The sequence below is a fragment of the Equus asinus genome, chromosome 9 (assembly GCF_041296235.1).
Source record: "Equus asinus isolate D_3611 breed Donkey chromosome 9, EquAss-T2T_v2, whole genome shotgun sequence".
Taxonomy (NCBI): Eukaryota; Metazoa; Chordata; class Mammalia; order Perissodactyla; family Equidae; genus Equus; species Equus asinus.
In genome coordinates, this window is record NC_091798.1 from 88,683,605 (window position 1) to 88,700,752 (window position 17,148).

At 39.4% G+C, this 17,148-nt stretch overlaps 1 protein-coding gene across 4 annotated transcripts; it reads left to right on the forward strand.

Moving 5' to 3' along the window:
* Positions 1-4,050: 4,050 nt before the first annotated feature.
* On the forward strand, positions 4,051-16,404 carry MTX3 (metaxin 3). Of its 4 annotated transcripts, none has more exons than XR_006532764.2 (10): positions 4,051-4,171; positions 4,660-4,729; positions 5,116-5,192; positions 6,384-6,476; positions 6,997-7,179; positions 7,326-7,402; positions 8,111-8,268; positions 8,650-8,746; positions 9,519-9,607; positions 12,601-12,649. XR_006532764.2 is itself a non-coding variant. In XM_044777930.2 (10 exons), the coding sequence occupies exons 1-9, from the start codon at positions 4,091-4,093 to the stop codon at positions 9,579-9,581; spliced, it is 849 nt and encodes a 282-aa protein (XP_044633865.1). In that variant the 5' UTR covers positions 4,051-4,090; the 3' UTR covers positions 9,582-9,607; positions 12,601-12,737. The 4 variants fall into 4 exon arrangements, 3 of the variants coding, with proteins under 3 accessions (XP_044633865.1, XP_044633864.1, XP_044633866.1); XM_044777930.2 differs by having other exon boundaries at positions 8,650-8,696; positions 12,601-12,737; XM_044777929.2 differs by lacking the exon at positions 8,650-8,746 and having other exon boundaries at positions 12,601-16,398.
* The last annotated feature ends 744 nt before the right edge of the window (positions 16,405-17,148 follow it).

Consider the following 17,148-nt stretch of genomic DNA (forward strand, 5'->3'; position numbering starts at 1 on the left):
TTCAGGCTTTTACTCACTAGTAGCTAGTTTTGTCTTCATATATATGGAGATTCACTCTGTTACCTCTTTCAAAAAGTCTTCTGTTCCAGCCTCATTGCTTTCCTTCCTTCGTCTGTCATATTCTTCATATTATACCTGCCTCTATTCCTAATACCATTTTCTTCAGTAATATCTTGCAATTTGATTTTTAACAACCTATTCAATGAAAAATGTTTCATGCAAGGGTTCCAGGTGACTTTCTTCGAACAATAGTTAGCACCATTTCGTCACTTCATTTTCCATAACATTTTGCTTCATTTAATACAATTTATGGGTTCATAAAACCCTTCCTCTTATGATGCCCATGAAACAATAGCATTCCACTTCCCATCCATGACTATGTGAATTCATTAACATTGTATTTAGGCTTTTATTCTTTATTTTTACTTCCTCAATACTACATATCACCATGCCTTCCAATATCACCGATTCCAGTTCTCAAGTTAGCCAATCAATACTCTTCCTGATCAGTCTCCAGCTCATTATCAAATCCAGCATCCATTTATGTCTTCACATTCTTTGCCAAAGTCTTTCCCATCTCTGCCTTGACTCATGTAGCAAAGCCCATGTGGAATGCCTTCCTCTGTGCCAATCTAAATCCAATGTACCCATCCTCCAAGGTCAGCTGAAGTTCTACTTCTTCCATTAGGCCTTTGCCAAGCATTGCAGTACATTTACGCTTCTGTCCAAAACCACATTAGACTTGTGGTCTGCTTGACAAAATGGTACCTCCTAATTATCTCTAGTTACCTCAAATATGTAGGCCTTGTTTTACCAACTATCCCTCTGAAAGCATGAACATAAGGTTTTATTCTCTGACAGCCCAGCAGTGTGTTCGGCATATCGAAATTGCTTAGTGAACTTGTTTAATGGCTTAATACTAAACAAATATTATTGACACAAGTAATGATAGTAATATCATGACACTGACAACTCTACTTTGAGTGAAACAAGGATTTTAAAGACTACTTAGAAGGCCACAGGCAGTATGACATAGTGGTTAAGAGTGTGAGCGCAGACTGTGTGGGTTCAAATCCTGCCTCTACCAACTATTGGCTAGGTGACCTTTGGAAGGTTAATTAACATCTTTCTGTCTAAATTTCCCTCCATGAAAATAGGGGAACATAACAGTACCTAGCTTCTGGGGTCATTATGAAGATCAAATGAGTTATGTCAGATACTTAAAACAATTTCTGGCATGTAGGAATTGCTCCATGAACGTCAACTATTATTAAATGTTCATTACACGTTGAATGGTAGTATCTCAGAGCTAAAAGAGCCTTTGCTTTGTAAATGAATGAGTTGAGGAACAAAGGTAAATGATTGGTTCACGGGCATACGGTCGATCAGAGGCAGAGTCAGGAAACCAGCTCTTCTGACTTCTATTGAGTGTTTGTTTTTTTCCTCCCCAAGGATTCTGTATCTGAACATGGAACTGAATTATAGAAGTTCAGAGTTGAAAGACACATTCAAGTCTCTCTAGTTCAACTTTTCGATAAGGGACCATACTGCAAGCATGATCACCTTCCATCTTTGCTGACAGCACCATTTCACAGATTCTTAAACACTCAGACAAAAAGATCCTAACAGAACTTTAGGCTCCCAAGTTAACAAACACAAGAAGGATAGGAATGGATGCCAAGGTCAGGTCCCCTGAGTTCAGATGACTATTATTAGATGAGGCCATTTTTAATATCTATCTTTTGAAAAATAATATTTATTTCTCAGGGAAAACATTGTCTGGAATACTCATTATAAAGCCACGATTCAAGTCATCCCACACATACGCGAATGTTTTGCAGATAGTATGCTTCCTGCTAGGAGTCTGAAATTATGATTTGATGAACTCTGAACAATACTCTTTAGCAGCCAGAAAAAGGCACAGAGCCAACTACCCATACCAGGCATAATTCCTGAAGGTTTCAGCGTTCTGTATGGTTCTCTGGAACAATATTCAGCCTGGTTGTGCGATCAGCTGTGCTGGTGTTTTAGAATTCAATCTAGCAAATACACACTCTCAAGAGGAATTGCAGCAGCAAAACATTGCTATTCAATAAGCACAAACAAACCCGTGTGTAAGCGTTCTCTCATCAGACGCAAGAGCATGCTGCTCTGTCTCAATTCAATGTTAAGAGATTTAATTTCTCCTTAATGCAAATAACATTGTTGTATGTAACAGCAGCAATATGGGAGAAGGTTAAATTGAGCAATTATATTGCGCATCCACAAAGAATGTGCATCTATTTCCAGCCCCCTCCACTCTACAAACAAGACTCAGAATCCACATTCTCTGTTTATGATTATTTAAAATGCCTGATTTTAGTGTATGGACTCTAAGCTTTATGGTTTGGCATTTTAATCCTCAAACCAAGAAGGTCCCATTACTTGAATCTGAAAGTTGAATTACCTTCTTTATACTGAAGACTGAACAGAGGGCCTCCAATGATCCCACAGAGGATGCATCATTCCTGCTTTGTGCTTCGATAGTATTTTATTTATATCTCTAACTTTACTCATGATAATCTGACTCATTACACCCAGTTAGATGTCTCCTTTGTAGACTATAAACTCCTGAGGATAGAATTCATGTCTTATTTATCTCTGTATTCTCCCAGAGCCTTACAATGTCTTGGACACAGACGCTGCTCAATAAATGTTTGGTATTTAGTTTTAACGGTATATATGTTAAACATTTACCAATTTTAAGTATTATTAATGGATTCCTACCTTTGACATACTTTTTCCTTCCCATTTATGAGAAATCTTGCCTTTGAAATGTGAAAAACTTTAGCAGACTGACACTGTAATTTAGATGGCTACGTAAACAGTAAAGGAGTGCCTAGCAATTAGTTCTTGAATTGTAATTTTATGAAAATTTCCAGAGGATTCTTTTGAGCCCTCAGTTGTTTACAGGGACCCAACCATCTCAGTAGGGCAGAGGAAAAGAAAGAACTCAGAGGAATGACTGGGAGGTATCCCAGAAAGACAACTGTGCCTTCTAGAAAAAAGATCCAGCACTCAGTCCTGACTCCAGGACTCAGAAAGCATGTTAGGATCACAGCATTCCCAAGGCCTTTCTCCTTTAACAGTTTTCCTCAGAAATCGCCAGTTTGATGTTCAAGAAACACTTAATTCATGCCCATTAGGCCCACAGACACTACTTGCTATGTGATTTGTAGCATCCAGCCCAAAATAAAAATGCAGCCCTTGTTCAAAAATTAAGAATTTCAAGACAATCATGGTAGAACATTAAGGCCAGTGTGAGCCCTTCTAAGCACAGGGTGCCATATGACTGCACGGGTCTCAGGTCTATGAAGCCAGTCCTGTTCTGTCTTCAAAGAGCTTCCAGTACAGTGAAAGGCAAAAGACCTGGAAGGGAAAGAAGCTACAATTCAAGTGCGTACATGTGGCTCCAGGAACCCACAAGTTCTTAACTTTGTAAAATTGTCCCCAAGAAAGTGACAGTTAAGTTCATTTTTGAGGGAGGAGTGGCAGAGAAGAAAAATATTAGACTGAAGGAAGGCAGAACTCACTTGACACATTTCAGGAATAGGGTTACTTTTAAGGAGAGTGGAGCAAGTGAACATGAGGGTGACATAATTGAGATTGAGAGTGGAAAGAGGCAGAGGACAAATATATGGAGGAAGGGAATAAACAATTATTGAGTGCCTACTGTATGCCAACTTCTTTCCTCCCATGCCATAATCTTAAACACCCACAACAATCTTGTAAATTAACTGCCATGTCTATTTCACAAATGGGTTAGTTTAGATACAGGGTAGTAATGTTCAAAGGGCTTGGGACACTTCAGGCATGCAATAAATATTTGAGGAATGACTGGCGGGTCTGTCTGACTTCAGGCCCAGGAGGACTCAATTCCAGACCAAGCTGATTTTAAGCGCGCTTTTAACTGCCCCAGGTGTCCTTTCTGCATCTCTCCAGAGCCCACAGATACCCATCCTGCCCCTCCTCGCCCCGCCTCCGCCTTTCCACGTGCCGGAAATTGGGCGGCAAAAGTACTTCCGGGGTAGCAAAGGTCGACCCCGGCAAGATGGCGGCCCCCTTGGAGCTCAGTTGTTGGGGAGGCGGCTGGGGGCTCCCATCGGTACACAGCGAGTCCTTGGTGGTGATGGTGAGGCCGCCTCGCGGGCCAGCGCGCGGGAGAGAAGGGGCGGGGCCGGGGGCGCGAGGCTGGCCGCGCCCGGCCCGGCGGCAGGACGCGGTCCCCCGGGCGCTGGGCCGAGGCTGGCCGCACCGCTGCTCGCTGCACTGCCCCGGGCTCCATCCCGTCGACGAGCCACACAGCCTGGCCTGTGACCCCGCCGAGGCCTGGCGGGAGAGTCACAGCTTCTCCGCTCGGCTCCGAGTCTTCTCAGCCTTGAAAGCTCTCTGGTTGTGGAGAGAAAGCCGCGCCCCTCTCTGCACCCCCGGAGCTTTTGGGGAAAAAGTCCCCGAAAGCTGGGTATCTTGCGCGCGCGTCCCTGGCTAGAGATCCGGGAGGGACGCGGCCCCCGTGTCCGGCGTTTCTGCCTTCGGGGGACCGGGCTGTGAAGGAAAGCTGCTCTGCAGACTTGCATTACGTACTCAGTCTAAAATGTTTCCTTGCAAACTCTGTTTCAGGCGTACGCCAAATTTTCTGGTGCACCCTTGAAAGTCAATGTCATAGATAACACCTGGAGAGGTTCAAGAGGTACAGTGTAAACTTTTAAACACCCCTTTCCGCCGTCTTAAAGACTCCCCCCCCCCCCCCCCCCCCCCGCCCCCGATTTAAAAGTTTGAGGCATATAGCCATGGAATACCTTGGGGTTTTAGTTTCTTCTTACCATGACCTTGGCTGTGTGTTGCTTATAGTTTGATCATTCTGAGTAATACTTCAAAGAACAAGCCAAATCAGTGGAAATTATGAGAAATCACAGTGTTCTCTAAAACTGCTCTTTGTGAAATTGCGAAAAACCAAGATGAGCTTACTCATTTTTTCCCCCTCCAAGTATGCAACTGGTATAGTTTTAGGGTATTGGAATCTCTTCAGAGGAAATAGAAATGTTTCCTTGTATGTAAACTACTTTTTAATTCTAGGCGATGTACCAATTTTGACAACTAAAGACAACATTGTTTCTCAGCCAGCAAAAATACTAAACTTTTTAAGAAAACAGGTGGGTGGTTCCTTTTGAAGAAGTAGATTGTTGATCCCTGCATGTTACTTTTTTAATACATTTTAAGGTTTGGGGGTTTTTTTTAGAGTTCTTTTTTGCCAACTCAGTAGACAGCTGGAGATACCTGAGATTTGATATAAAAATAGACTTGAAAATTACTGCTTAAAATCATGAGTTGTACTGTGATTCAAAAATCATATAGTGAGGTGTAGTCAATTTATATTTTCATGCACTTTGCTTGGATTTTTTGAAGTTTAGATAAAAGCAGATTCTATTTAGTCATCTTCACTATTACAATTGTTGATATGACTGTCAGTTTAGCTACACAGTTGGTAGGCATTTTGTGCTGGGTGTGACTGAATTCTTACCCACCAGCAACTATTTATTTTATTTTTTAAAAGCACTTAACTAATAGTTGCGGTTAACTGTTTCATGAAATAATGTAACTAAAATGTTTGAACATGTAAGACATATAATGTATCTGAAATGTTTAAAATGTAAAGATTTATATAAATGCGAAAGTTATTATTGGTTTTGTCTATTTTTTTTAAGATTTTATTTTGTTTCCTTTTTCTCTCCAAAGCCCCCCAGTACATAGTTGTATATTCTTCGTCGTGGGTCCTTCTAGTTGTGGCATGTGGGATGCTGCCTCAGCGTGGTTTGATGAGCAGTGCCATGTCCGTGCCCAGGATTTGAACCAATGAAACACTGGGCCACCTGCAGCAGAGTGCACGAACTTAACCACTCGGCCACGGGGCCGGCCCTTGTCTATTTTTTTTTTTTTTTAAAGTCCTCTGTCAACAAAATTTAGAATTTTTATAAATTGGAAGGTTTTCTTTTTTCATGGGGAAAAATGCAACCAATTAGAACCTTTTCCTTATTGTTAACAAAAATAATAATACCTTCTATTTATTAAGTTTGTACTACATGCCATGCACTGAACTAGGTCATTAACAGTCATTGAAATAATAGCAGTTAAAAAAATGACCACTAACGTCTGTTGACTTACTGCTGTGCTAGGAACTTTATTTGCGTTAAACAGTATTTGTCATTGAATTTGTATTTCTCTTTTCCCCTTTTAGTATCACGTTTGCCATGTTTGAGGAAGAATAGGAATCCTAATTTATTGAGCTTCACTGTTTTGGGATGCTCTTGACTTCTGAGGTTTTTTGCGTTTATATTTTTTAATAGAAATATAATGCTGATTATGAACTCTCAGCGAGACAAGGAGCAGATACACTGGCTTACATCGCTCTCCTTGAAGAGAAGCTTCTTCCGGCAGTGGTGAGCGCTGGTGAATATTACAGTATTTTAGTCACTTGCTGGAAATGTACTAAGCCTATTTAGAAGAAAACTAATGAAAAAGGCTTAAGACAGGAAATTTTATTTAAGTATTAATCTTGATTCTTTCATGTTACTGTGAAACTAGATTCCATTAGACATTCAACTAGTATGTGAAACAACAAAGTGAAAGATAATGTCATTTTGGAAATAAAAGTTCTTTGTGGAAGATGGGGTTTGTTACTCCATGTATAGAATTGGGCAAACTGTAATTCATTCATTCAACAAATACCTATTGAACACCTGCTGTGTGCCAGGCCTTGTTCTGGGAGCCTGGATATAACAGTCACAAAAACCACATGTGTAAAATCTTGTTTTATCCTTGAGTCTTTCTCACTGGAAAATTTGTATGGTCACTTTATATGAAGGTATTTATGAAAAAAAACTTCCACATGGATTGAGTGATTTTTCTGTTAGTAAAAGAACATCCTTGTAGTGTGTTTTCCCTTTTTTTTTTTTGCAGCTTCACACTTTCTGGGTTGAGAATGACAATTACTTTACTGTGACAAAGCCATGGTTTGCGTCACGAATTCCCTTTCCCTTGAGTTTGATCCTGCCTGGAAGAATGTCTAAGGGAGCACTGAATAGGATTCTCCTGACCAGAGGAGAGCCTCCGCTCTACCACCTCCGGGAAGTGGAAGCGCAGGTATGGTTGGGATGACCTTCAGAGCAAGGGCCCTCCAGAGGAGGGATGAGAGAGATGCCCGAGATGAACTTACCTATAGATACCTGCCTAAAAAGACATTCTAGAGCATCTTTCCTACTGTTGAGATGTAATTTCATCCTTGTTAGATATACAGAGATGCCAAGGAGTGCCTAAATCTTCTGTCACACAGACTGGGGACATCTCAGTTCTTCTTTGGAGATATGTGAGTGCATTCCTTTAAAAATGATTTTGATGTTTTATGTGCATATATTCAATGAGCAGTTATTTAAAGCAAGTTCCCATGTCCCCTCTCACCCCCAAAATGAGTTTTTCACTTGAAGAAAAAGATTTAATAGATTTTTACTGTAGGAAACTTTTTCTTTTGATGGTAATCTAACATTGACTTAATATGCTACATCTGTGAATTGAAAACATCTAGAACTATTCCCACCCTGTCTCCAATCTCTATATAAACTTGAAAGTAAAAATGAATCTTTAAGTTATGACTTAATTTTCTTCTAAATAAGATAAATGGATAGAACATTTTTTAAAAACTAGTAATGGGCTGGCCCTGTGGCCTAGTGGTAGGTTTGGTGTGCTCTACTTCAGGGGCCCTGGCTCAGTTCCCGGGCATGGACCTTTACCACTCATTGGTGGCCATGCTCTGGTGGCAACCTACATACGAAATAGAGGAAGATTGGCACAGATGTTAGCTCAGGGCAAGTCTGCCTCAGCAAAAAAAAAAAAAAACTAGTAATGAGTAAAACTCTATTTGCATCATTTTTGTAAGCTAAAATCAGTTGTAAACCTTTTAAAAGGCTATATTATATCCTTCAGAATTGACAAATATATTTGAGAAAAAAATTTTTTAACATAATCCCAAGTTAATATTTTCTTACATGCATTTAAAAAATCCTTAATTTATTTTTAGGCCTTCTACCCTGGATGCCTACGTGTTCGGTTTTCTTGCACCTCTTTATAAAGTACGCTTTCCTAAAGTTCAGCTACAAGAACATTTGAAACAGCTCTCCAACCTGTGTCGCTTTTGTGATGACATCCTAAACAGTTATTTTAGGCATAGTCTTGGAGGTAAGCTGGCTCCTCTTCAGCTCAGCTTTATCTGCGTAGAATATTTGCATATTCTCCTAGGACTGTATAAGCAAAATTCATTACTTATTAAAGAAGTTTGTGCTTTGTCTTTAAATGCTGGTTTATAGCACCTCAAAAAGTTGCATTTTTCCAACTTTATTTTTGTTTCCCTGTGTTCTTATTTAAATAGAGAAATAGATATTTGCCTTTTGTCTGATCTTCAGAATTTTATACATTTCTTGCTGCTTCTTTTTTAAATATTGCCCCTTTGAAGTGGGTCATTTTCTTCTAAAAGTTAACCACAGGTATTTATTGAGGACCTGCTGAAAGATAGAATTTATCCTAATGCAAATGGGCAATTACTTTAAATGTTGCTTCTAGCATTTTCCTGCGTGAACAGAAATCAGCAGCAGACTGATTTTGGTGAGGTACATGCCCATGATTCCACTCCTTGAAAACTGATTGCATCAGACTGGAGGTATTGTAAATAGAGGGCATCTGTCACTTAGGAGATGATTCTTTGGGAGTGTGGGGCCTTGTGCTTAAGTGATTGGGATACTCAGTTTGTATTGGGAGAAACTGTCCTTTTAAGAAGCAGAAGTTATAAGGACAGCTGGCTTAGGGGCAGTTTATTTTTATGGTGGGTTATGTGTTTTGTATGTTAACGGGTTAGTAGTTTGGGAGTCATCAAATTAAGTAACTTTCAACTTTGCTACTTTGGAGCAGTAGTTAGCAAATCTGACTATAGGACAAATACGAAATCTTGGGTCACATACCAGATTTCCTGAATTAGAATCTCTTAGGGGTAGATCTCAGGAATCTGTATTTTTTTAAGTCCCTCCAAATACTTGGGATGCCTGGTAGGTAGCCCTTTGGGAGTCACTGCCTTAGGAAGCTATCCACACAGTTATGACTGAAGACCTGTTTGGGATGGGTGGGGAGAAGGTGCAGCTGGGATTTGAGAGGGAAGTGAGGACAGCTGTGCTCTTGTACCGATCACTTTGGCTTGCTGCCTAACACACGGCCAACAGCGTCTACTTTGTGGACACGTTGAGTCCTTTGTTTAGGGTTTGGTTTTGAAGCATTACTGTCCCTCTTAGCTGCCTTTGAACCCACGGTGGTTTTTCTCCTTGCCTTTTTTTTGGGGGGGTGCAATTGCGAGGTGGATAGATTCAAAATTCTTTCAATCTAAACAGCTTTCAAGGCTTTCAGCACTTCCTGTCTTTCTGATTTCTGTCCTGGCTTCTTAGGCATCTCTCCTGCTGGACAAGAAACGGTCGATGCCAATCTGCAGAAACTCACCCAGCTTGTAAATAAGGAATCCAACTTGATTGAAAAGGTCAAGTTCCCTTCAATCATTCTATAGTAGTTTAGTATTCTCCTTTCTGCAATTAATATTGTAATTGGGATTATGCATTAACTTTACCCTCTTAGATTTTTGGAAGAGTTTATTTTTTCAGAAAGCTGTTTAAATATACATTTACTGAAGTTTTATATAATAGTGTTTTGAAGCCAGTAGTGGCCTGATTGTTTTGGGGAAAGATCTGATAATGGGATTGGGTTTACTTTTACCACACAATTAGTATTTTTCAAATTAGGAAACCCAAAAGTCTGACTTTAAAAAAAAGAAGAGAAAAAATACTTCTTACTTGTCTGCTTCTGTCTCTGAAGTGTTTCTTGAGATTGTAAGCATCCGTGCTTTTCTTTTGTTGTTAATAGCACTGTAATGTCTTTTCCTTTCTTGCACATAAACGGTTTTATATATTGTCTACAATTTTTCACCAGTGTGGATATTTGGCCACTTTGGGGTGTTCATTTGGTGAGAGAGATATTGAGGAACTGGGTGGAGGAGAGAGCCAATAATAGAAATTTCAAGGGTGATTCTGATAGGAAAAATACAAGAGAGCTATGCATTTCTTTCCTGTCTGATAAACTTGCTTTTTTTCTTATACAAATGAATACTTCACTCTTTCACAAACTAATGGGGCAACGTGGCCAGATAACACTAGCTAGCAGTTTTCGAGGTCTGCGTACTAGGTACTGTGATGTCGGAGCTTTATCTGAGTGATCTCATTTAATCCTCCCAGCAGCTCTACCGATCGCGTGCAGGTACTCGATCATCCCGTTTCACAGATGAGGAGTAGCTTATGTCCCTGCCCAAGGTCATTCAGCTGGCAAGAGGTAGAGAGGGAATCTGAACAGTAGAAATTGGATTCCAGCATGGGCTTTGCAGTTAGTCAGCCATCTAACTCAGGAATGAGATTATGTATCCATTGCCAGTAGTCCTCAGAGCCAAGTTTATAGCTGCCACTCTCTGGAATAACTGTTCTGTTTGTTTTTCTAGTATTTCCTGTGTTGTTAGAACTTGAGAAGTGACTAAAACTGCACAGTACAATTGTAAGAGTTGGTGGTTACGGTTTGAATAAGCTGAATGAAAGCCAAGTTTGTCTTAATTCTTAGCCCAGCCCAGTAAATCTCATGAGAGGAAAAATACTGAGTGTTAAGTATGGATAATGGAAAGATTACTCAGACACCTACCTTCTGGATGAAGGCTATCCAGTACAGTTTTCGTTTTCTGTAGGTGGCAGATTCATGACAGACATGTAAAGGGAACCATGAAATACCTACATATGCAGAAAGTTAAACCAAGAGGCCCTGTCACCACTTTGTGCACTTCCATCTTGGGTTGTCATCGTTATGTGAAAGTTTCCTGACCCTATATCAGGCATCCCCTCCACGCCACCTCCCCCCCCACCCACCCCTTTCATATCTGCTCTTCAGTATGGCTCACTGTTGGCTACAAGACATTGGAGCAACAAATCCTATTGGCTACCACTGTGCACCATTTGGACAGAAAATCTAGAGCTTGTAAAAAGAAAGAGTTATTTTAGAGGAACTTACTTTTTGCAGGAAAAAAGACATTGATTCAAATATTTCACTGGGAATACTTTCTTCCATTGGAAAGTTAAAAGTTAATCTTTATTCTCTGGCTTTCCTATTAATCCTGTGTACCTCTGCTGAAACATTTCCTCTGTGCTTTATGAGAGCATCTTGAGAAGCTAAGGGAGAGTTTTGCTCTGCACATATTCAAAACTAAAAACGCCCGCCCACCAAGTGGGTAATAAGATGCTGTATTTTGTTGGTTTTGGGTCTTTGATGGCAGCTTCTTTCAAGTCTTTTATGAAGTTAAGCTGAGAGTGAGCTCACCGCCAGGGCCTGAATCTCGCACTCTGTTTGTGGGGTGCTCTGGCTAAAGGCAGTTTTCTGAGGTGTGACTCAGTTCTAAATAATCCCATTCCTAGTGTTTCCAGGGATGCTAACGTACTCTTTAGGGAAAGTCTGAAACTCTTGAACATTTTCTCAGTATGCTCCATGTTAACTTGTTTCTCTGGAGCAAATATAGAACTGATCCAATGTTTGGAATGCCTCTGGATTAGGCCTAAAGAATCGAGCCTTCTTTCTGTCTCTTTTCCTGTCTTTCCTTTGTCAAATGCAGTCATGTATTGTTTAGCAACAGGGATATGTTCTAAGAAATGCATCGTTAAGTGATTTCGTTGTGTGAACATCAGAGCATCCTTACACACACCTAGATGGTGCAGCCTACTACACACCTAGGCTCTGTGGTCCTAATCTTACGGGACCACTGTCACATATGCATTCCATTGTTGACTGAAAAGTTGTTACGGGGCATATGACTGTACTCACAGCCTACAAGAGGTGTTCTTTTGGGGTGGAGTACAGGTCGTTTTCATGGAGGCGATGAGGTATCGTTGAAAGAACAATAGTGTCAGACCAGGAAGACCTGGGTTCACATTTCAGCTCTGATGCTAGCTGTGCAACCTAATGCAAGTTCCTTAACCTTTCTTTGCTTTATTTTGTTGCTAATCTGTAAAGTAGAGGATGATTATGTCTGCCTTTTTTTCTTCACAATTGTGTTGGGAAGATCAAATGAGGTATTATACATGAACATACTTTGTAAACTGTGGAGCTTGGTGTAACAGAAGTATTGGTTTTACTTCCTGTGAGAAGACCTCTTAAACCAAGTTGTGCTGTGATTGAGTTCAGTAGAATATTCATTCTGTGGAATTACTATAGTTTTGTGAAGCATCAAGGAGGAGCCATATTGCTTTCGTACATATACTGAGTCAGCTGGTATTTGAGGTATGACATTTAGAATTCTTGAGAGATTATTTGCAAGAAAAAGGTTTCTCCAGCAGTCCTAGAAACATATGGCTCTGTACTCTTCTGGGCTGTAGTTTGGATGGGGAGGCCACAGTCCACGTAAGTGGTGCCACTGCCATTAGTCAGATGTACCTTTTGTACTTTCCACAGATGGATGACAATCTTCGCCAAAGCCCTCAACTCCCTCCTCGGAAACTGCCGACACTTAAGTTGACTCCAGCGGAAGAAGAAAGTAATTCCTTACAAAGGCTGTCACCCTGACAGTCATTGTGCTTTGTGTCCAAAGTCAGATGATTGGTGCAGTAATATTATACTAAGTGTGTGAAGGCAAAAAGGAAATGCCATGAATAGGTACAAGGAAGACTCTAAAACAAAAGAAACTTTTTGTGACATCTATTTTTTTTAATTATGAAGCTTGTCTTTTGGCTTGGCAATACACTTTGCAAAATGAATGCTGACCAAACTTGGGGGAAAGAAGAAAACACATTGTACTGTATATAAAAAAGCCTGCCTTAATCTTGGCAGCTTTTTGCCTTTGGTTCACATGTTGCTGACCAAAAGCTCCATTTCTGTTCTGAATGTGCACTCTCAATTTATTCAAGTTAATTTGTTCATTTAGTTTTCTCAGACCAGTCTGAATACCTAACATGTGGCTCTTTGGCTGAGGCTTTTTTTTTCTGTTTAGAAATCTGATGCCTATTTTAGCTGTTAGGAAAAATATATTATTCTAATATTGTATTTACTTCAATAGAAAAGTCTGTATTTAACTTTAAAAAGCAATGAAGAATGTGCTTTTTAATGATGCTTTCATAAGTCTAATCTTTTGGGGGGTTAGTACCATATATATAAATATTAAAGGTGGTTACTTATAGTATTCTTCTGACTATATGCAGTTCAGTAGAACGTTAGTATTTGCTGATTTGTTCAATATAGGTTAGCAAAGGCTCTTCTAGTTTATTGAGTGAGTGTGGCAGCTTTAGACCTATGTATTTGTAGTACATTTTTAACTCTAGTCATCTCTTTCTCAGATTAACTTCAGGACAACTGAATGTGTTGGTTGTCATTGTTATGCCAGGTTGTAAAGTCTTACTGAAACTTGCCTAATGGTTAGACACTACTTAGGAGGAGCCCACCGCCAGAGCAGTAGAAGTAATACCATGCGTCTGGTCCAGGTTCACCAGACTTGGCTCTGACCAGTGTTCTTTCATAAGAAGCATATCATGCAGTCAAAAGCTTTATGGCAACTAATTATTTTCCGTATAGTTTAACTACAGGTTAAAGATCCAGTGGAATAATCAGAAATAGCAGTAGATTTTATTTTATTTTTTCCTTTTTCTCCCCAAAGCCCCCAGGTACATAGTTGTGTATTCTTAGTTGTGGGTCCTTCTAGTTGTGGTATGTGGGACGCCGCCTCAGCATGGCTCGATGAGCGGTGCCACGTCCGTGCCCAGGATTCAAACTGACGAAACACTGGGCCGCCTGCAGCGGAGTGTGCGAACTTAACTACTCAGCCACGGGGCTGGCCCCTAGCAGTAGATTTTAAAGAATATTTTCTATTTATTGATTGCTCACTGGATTTGCTCAAAGGATTTGCTGTGCAGGTAATTTTACTAAAAATAGAATCTTGTTTATTTTAGTGGCTGAGGTGCTTCCATTGTCGTAAAACCACTTCTGGGATTTTAAAAATATAGGACTATGTTTTTGACAGTGTCTTAAAAGATTACTATGGTGCTCAGCAAATCTTACTGTGTCCTGCAAACCCCCGTATTAGGAGAACAGCTTTGTAGTCAGGTCCTGTGTATTTTGAGCTGAGTGGGGCTCAGCTGTGTTTGACCTGCATCCTCCCCATTTGTTCTGTATTTAGGTAGCTATTTATACAGGAGTCTTTAAGTTACTGTAAATACTTTTTCTTGAAAGTTTTAATTAAATGAGAAACAAAGTAGTCTTCAAAATCTTGTTCATCTCTTTGGACGCATTTAGGGATAGTAATTAATGAGTTTCACGTCACTTCTGCAACAGGCAGGAGAGTGTGTGTGTCTGTTTTGTGTTACTCCTCTGTTAGATTCCAGCAATCTGAAATCCGTGTGCATATTCTCTACTGAAAATCGTGACCACAGGACTTTATCATCCCCTCTGGTTGATGTATATTGGAGAAGGGTGGTTGAGTACTTTAATCAGACATCTGTTTATGCTTTAGTCAGGGTTAGTCATTTTCAATTATGATTTATGTTAAAACTCCCAAAAAAGCGTTTGAAGTTTCTTAAGTTGACAAACACAGGACAATTAAGATTAGTTTCTGGAAAAATAAGAGATCTGTGGGAAAAAGATTTCTGTCAGTCCTAACAGATTCTAAAATCAAATGGTAAATTTTACTTCAGGTTTATCCATGGGCAAAGTCAAAAGATAATACTGGGTTATATGAATTTTACTGTCAGTAAAACTATTGATGTCCATGAGTAAGAAAAATGTGTTTAAATTTTTATAAGAATGTCGGAGATCATGTTCTTAAGGACACACAGACTTCAGGCAATAAGCATACTGTAATGTTTCATGTGTTGAAAGTTTAATCAAAAGACATCATTTTAGAGTAAGAACGATTTGTCCTTTTTTAGTAGAGAGGATGACTGTAAATATGTCTTATTTACTTTTGGTCATTTCTGCTTTCAGCTACCTTTAGCCTTACACTGTATATAGATCATGATGCATCCAGACCGCCTTTCCTAATATGCAACATGTGATTTAGATAAGTAAGAATTTATCTCTTGGGTTACTTAGTTGCACTTTTTTGGTATAAGCCCATGAGATGCTAAGAAGCTATAGCTGAGCACAAACCGCTCCAGGATCAGCCACTCATACAGGAAGCTCTTAGAGAGGAGCAACTTTCCAGCCTGGACGTAGAGCTTGTGATTAGCCTGTCAGGATATGCTTTGGATAAAGTTTGAGTTTGCTGAGATAAATGGTCCACAGTCTTAAACAAACTATTGTGAGCCACTGTCTTTTGGAGGTGGTGATAAAAGGGGCTATGTTTGTGTTTATGTTTGTTGGTAGTATAGGATTAGGAAATTGGTCAGATAATTTCCGTAAGGTAAAGATCCTCCATCAGCAGACTGTCGTCAGTCATCCCTAAGACGGGCCATTCTCGTTCCACTGAAGAAACTGGAAAGAAGGTTGAGGATCCTCGTTCCTTCAGGAGTGGTCGTTTTCCCCTACACAGGCTGGCATTGACAAATCAAATTTCAACTTAGGTATGTTTGTATTTTGGGAGTTCTAGAGGATTGGAGATTGTATATTAAGCCCAGCATTTTGATTTCCATTTGTAATTTCCATTCGTTTACTATTAGCAGATATATTAACATGAAGGAATGGGGAAGCTTATTTCAACCAGAGCTAAGTTAAAATTTTCAGAAGTCTACAAAAACAGAAAAAACTAGACATCCAAAGAGACAGAAATTGGTAACAGTGATAGTAGCTCAGAAAACCAATTTTTTAAGGTAGCTTCATGTGATAAAAGTGGTATTTGAAGTTGGTAGTATGTTTTCTTAGAGCCTCTTCCAAGAATGTACGTTTATCAGACCTCTTAGATTCTTTTGACAGTTTTTCATAAACTGTCAAAAATTTTAACCCTTTTAAAACCAAAATATAAATGCTTAGAGGTGAAGACAAAAAGCTGAGTGATGGATACGTAGGATCTCTACTATTTTTGTAACATCTTGTGAGTCTATAATTACTTCAAAATAAAAGGGTTTTAGAAAGTAAATTCAATAGAGTAAATTTATTATCTACGTAAACTATAATTTAAAATTTAATGCTCCAAATATAGTTTTCAGTATTCATTTCCAGATGAATAAATACATAATATAAATTAAATATAATTTATTTCATTCTTGAGTTTAAAGAAAAAAAACAACTCAGGTTTGTAACAAATGATTATCTAAAGATCTATTTTGCCTTACCAGAAAAGAAAAAAATAACCTAAAAGCAGGAACTCCTTTTTCCTAGGATATAAAAATTCTGTGATTTTATGTTTGCAGTGGTATCTTTTTTTTCCTACGGTACCTGGTTTACTTTTGAGGATAAAATATTTTGAAGAAAGTCCTTCTGTGTCCTCACATGGGAGCCCGCCGTTGCTGTGTGTGTTTTCTCTGACTGCACGGCAGGCCGGGCTATGCACCGGCACCACACCTTAAGACCGGGCGGCATTTTGTTTGACTGACTGCTTTTTGTTTTAAGTTCACAGGGATTTACTAATTGACTTTGTCTTGGTTGGGTTATTTTTATACTTGAAATCCTGAGCAGAGTCCCAGAGTTGAATTTGGGTTGTGATGACGGTGTTCTGTACATGTTGTTGGCATGCAGAATTATCTTTTGCTCTTTTTCTTGTTCAGCTCTGTGGAATTTACATTGACCTTTCAGTGTTTTCATATTTCTCAAACAGATTATTAAGAAGTTTGTTGTTAGTTACATGAACCAAAGGTCAATAATCTTATCATCCTCGAAGGTTTAGTTGAAGTTTCGTTAGAGCTTGAAAAGGCCGATTTTCACAGAGGTGTAAAGGTGAAGTTTTCTCTTTAAGGGTTTGCCAAATAATTCACCCAAAACTCTCGTTGGCATGTAGTGTTTGCTAGGACCCCAGGTTACCTGCCCTACACTTAAAACTGTTGTGATTGAGGAGGAGAAGTATTCTTGGAATCAAAAAGT

Bases quoted from the DNA above. Each gene is read 5' to 3' on its own strand.
- MTX3 (XM_044777929.2), top strand. From the start codon at position 4,091: ATGGCGGCCCCCTTGGAGCTCAGTTGTTGGGGAGGCGGCTGGGGGCTC. The intron at 6,477-6,996 runs GTGAGCGCTGGT...TTTTTTTTGCAG, and splicing joins AGAAGCTTCTTCCGGCAGTG to CTTCACACTTTCTGGGTTGA. The intron at 7,403-8,110 runs GTGAGTGCATTC...ATTTATTTTTAG, and splicing joins CAGTTCTTCTTTGGAGATAT to GCCTTCTACCCTGGATGCCT.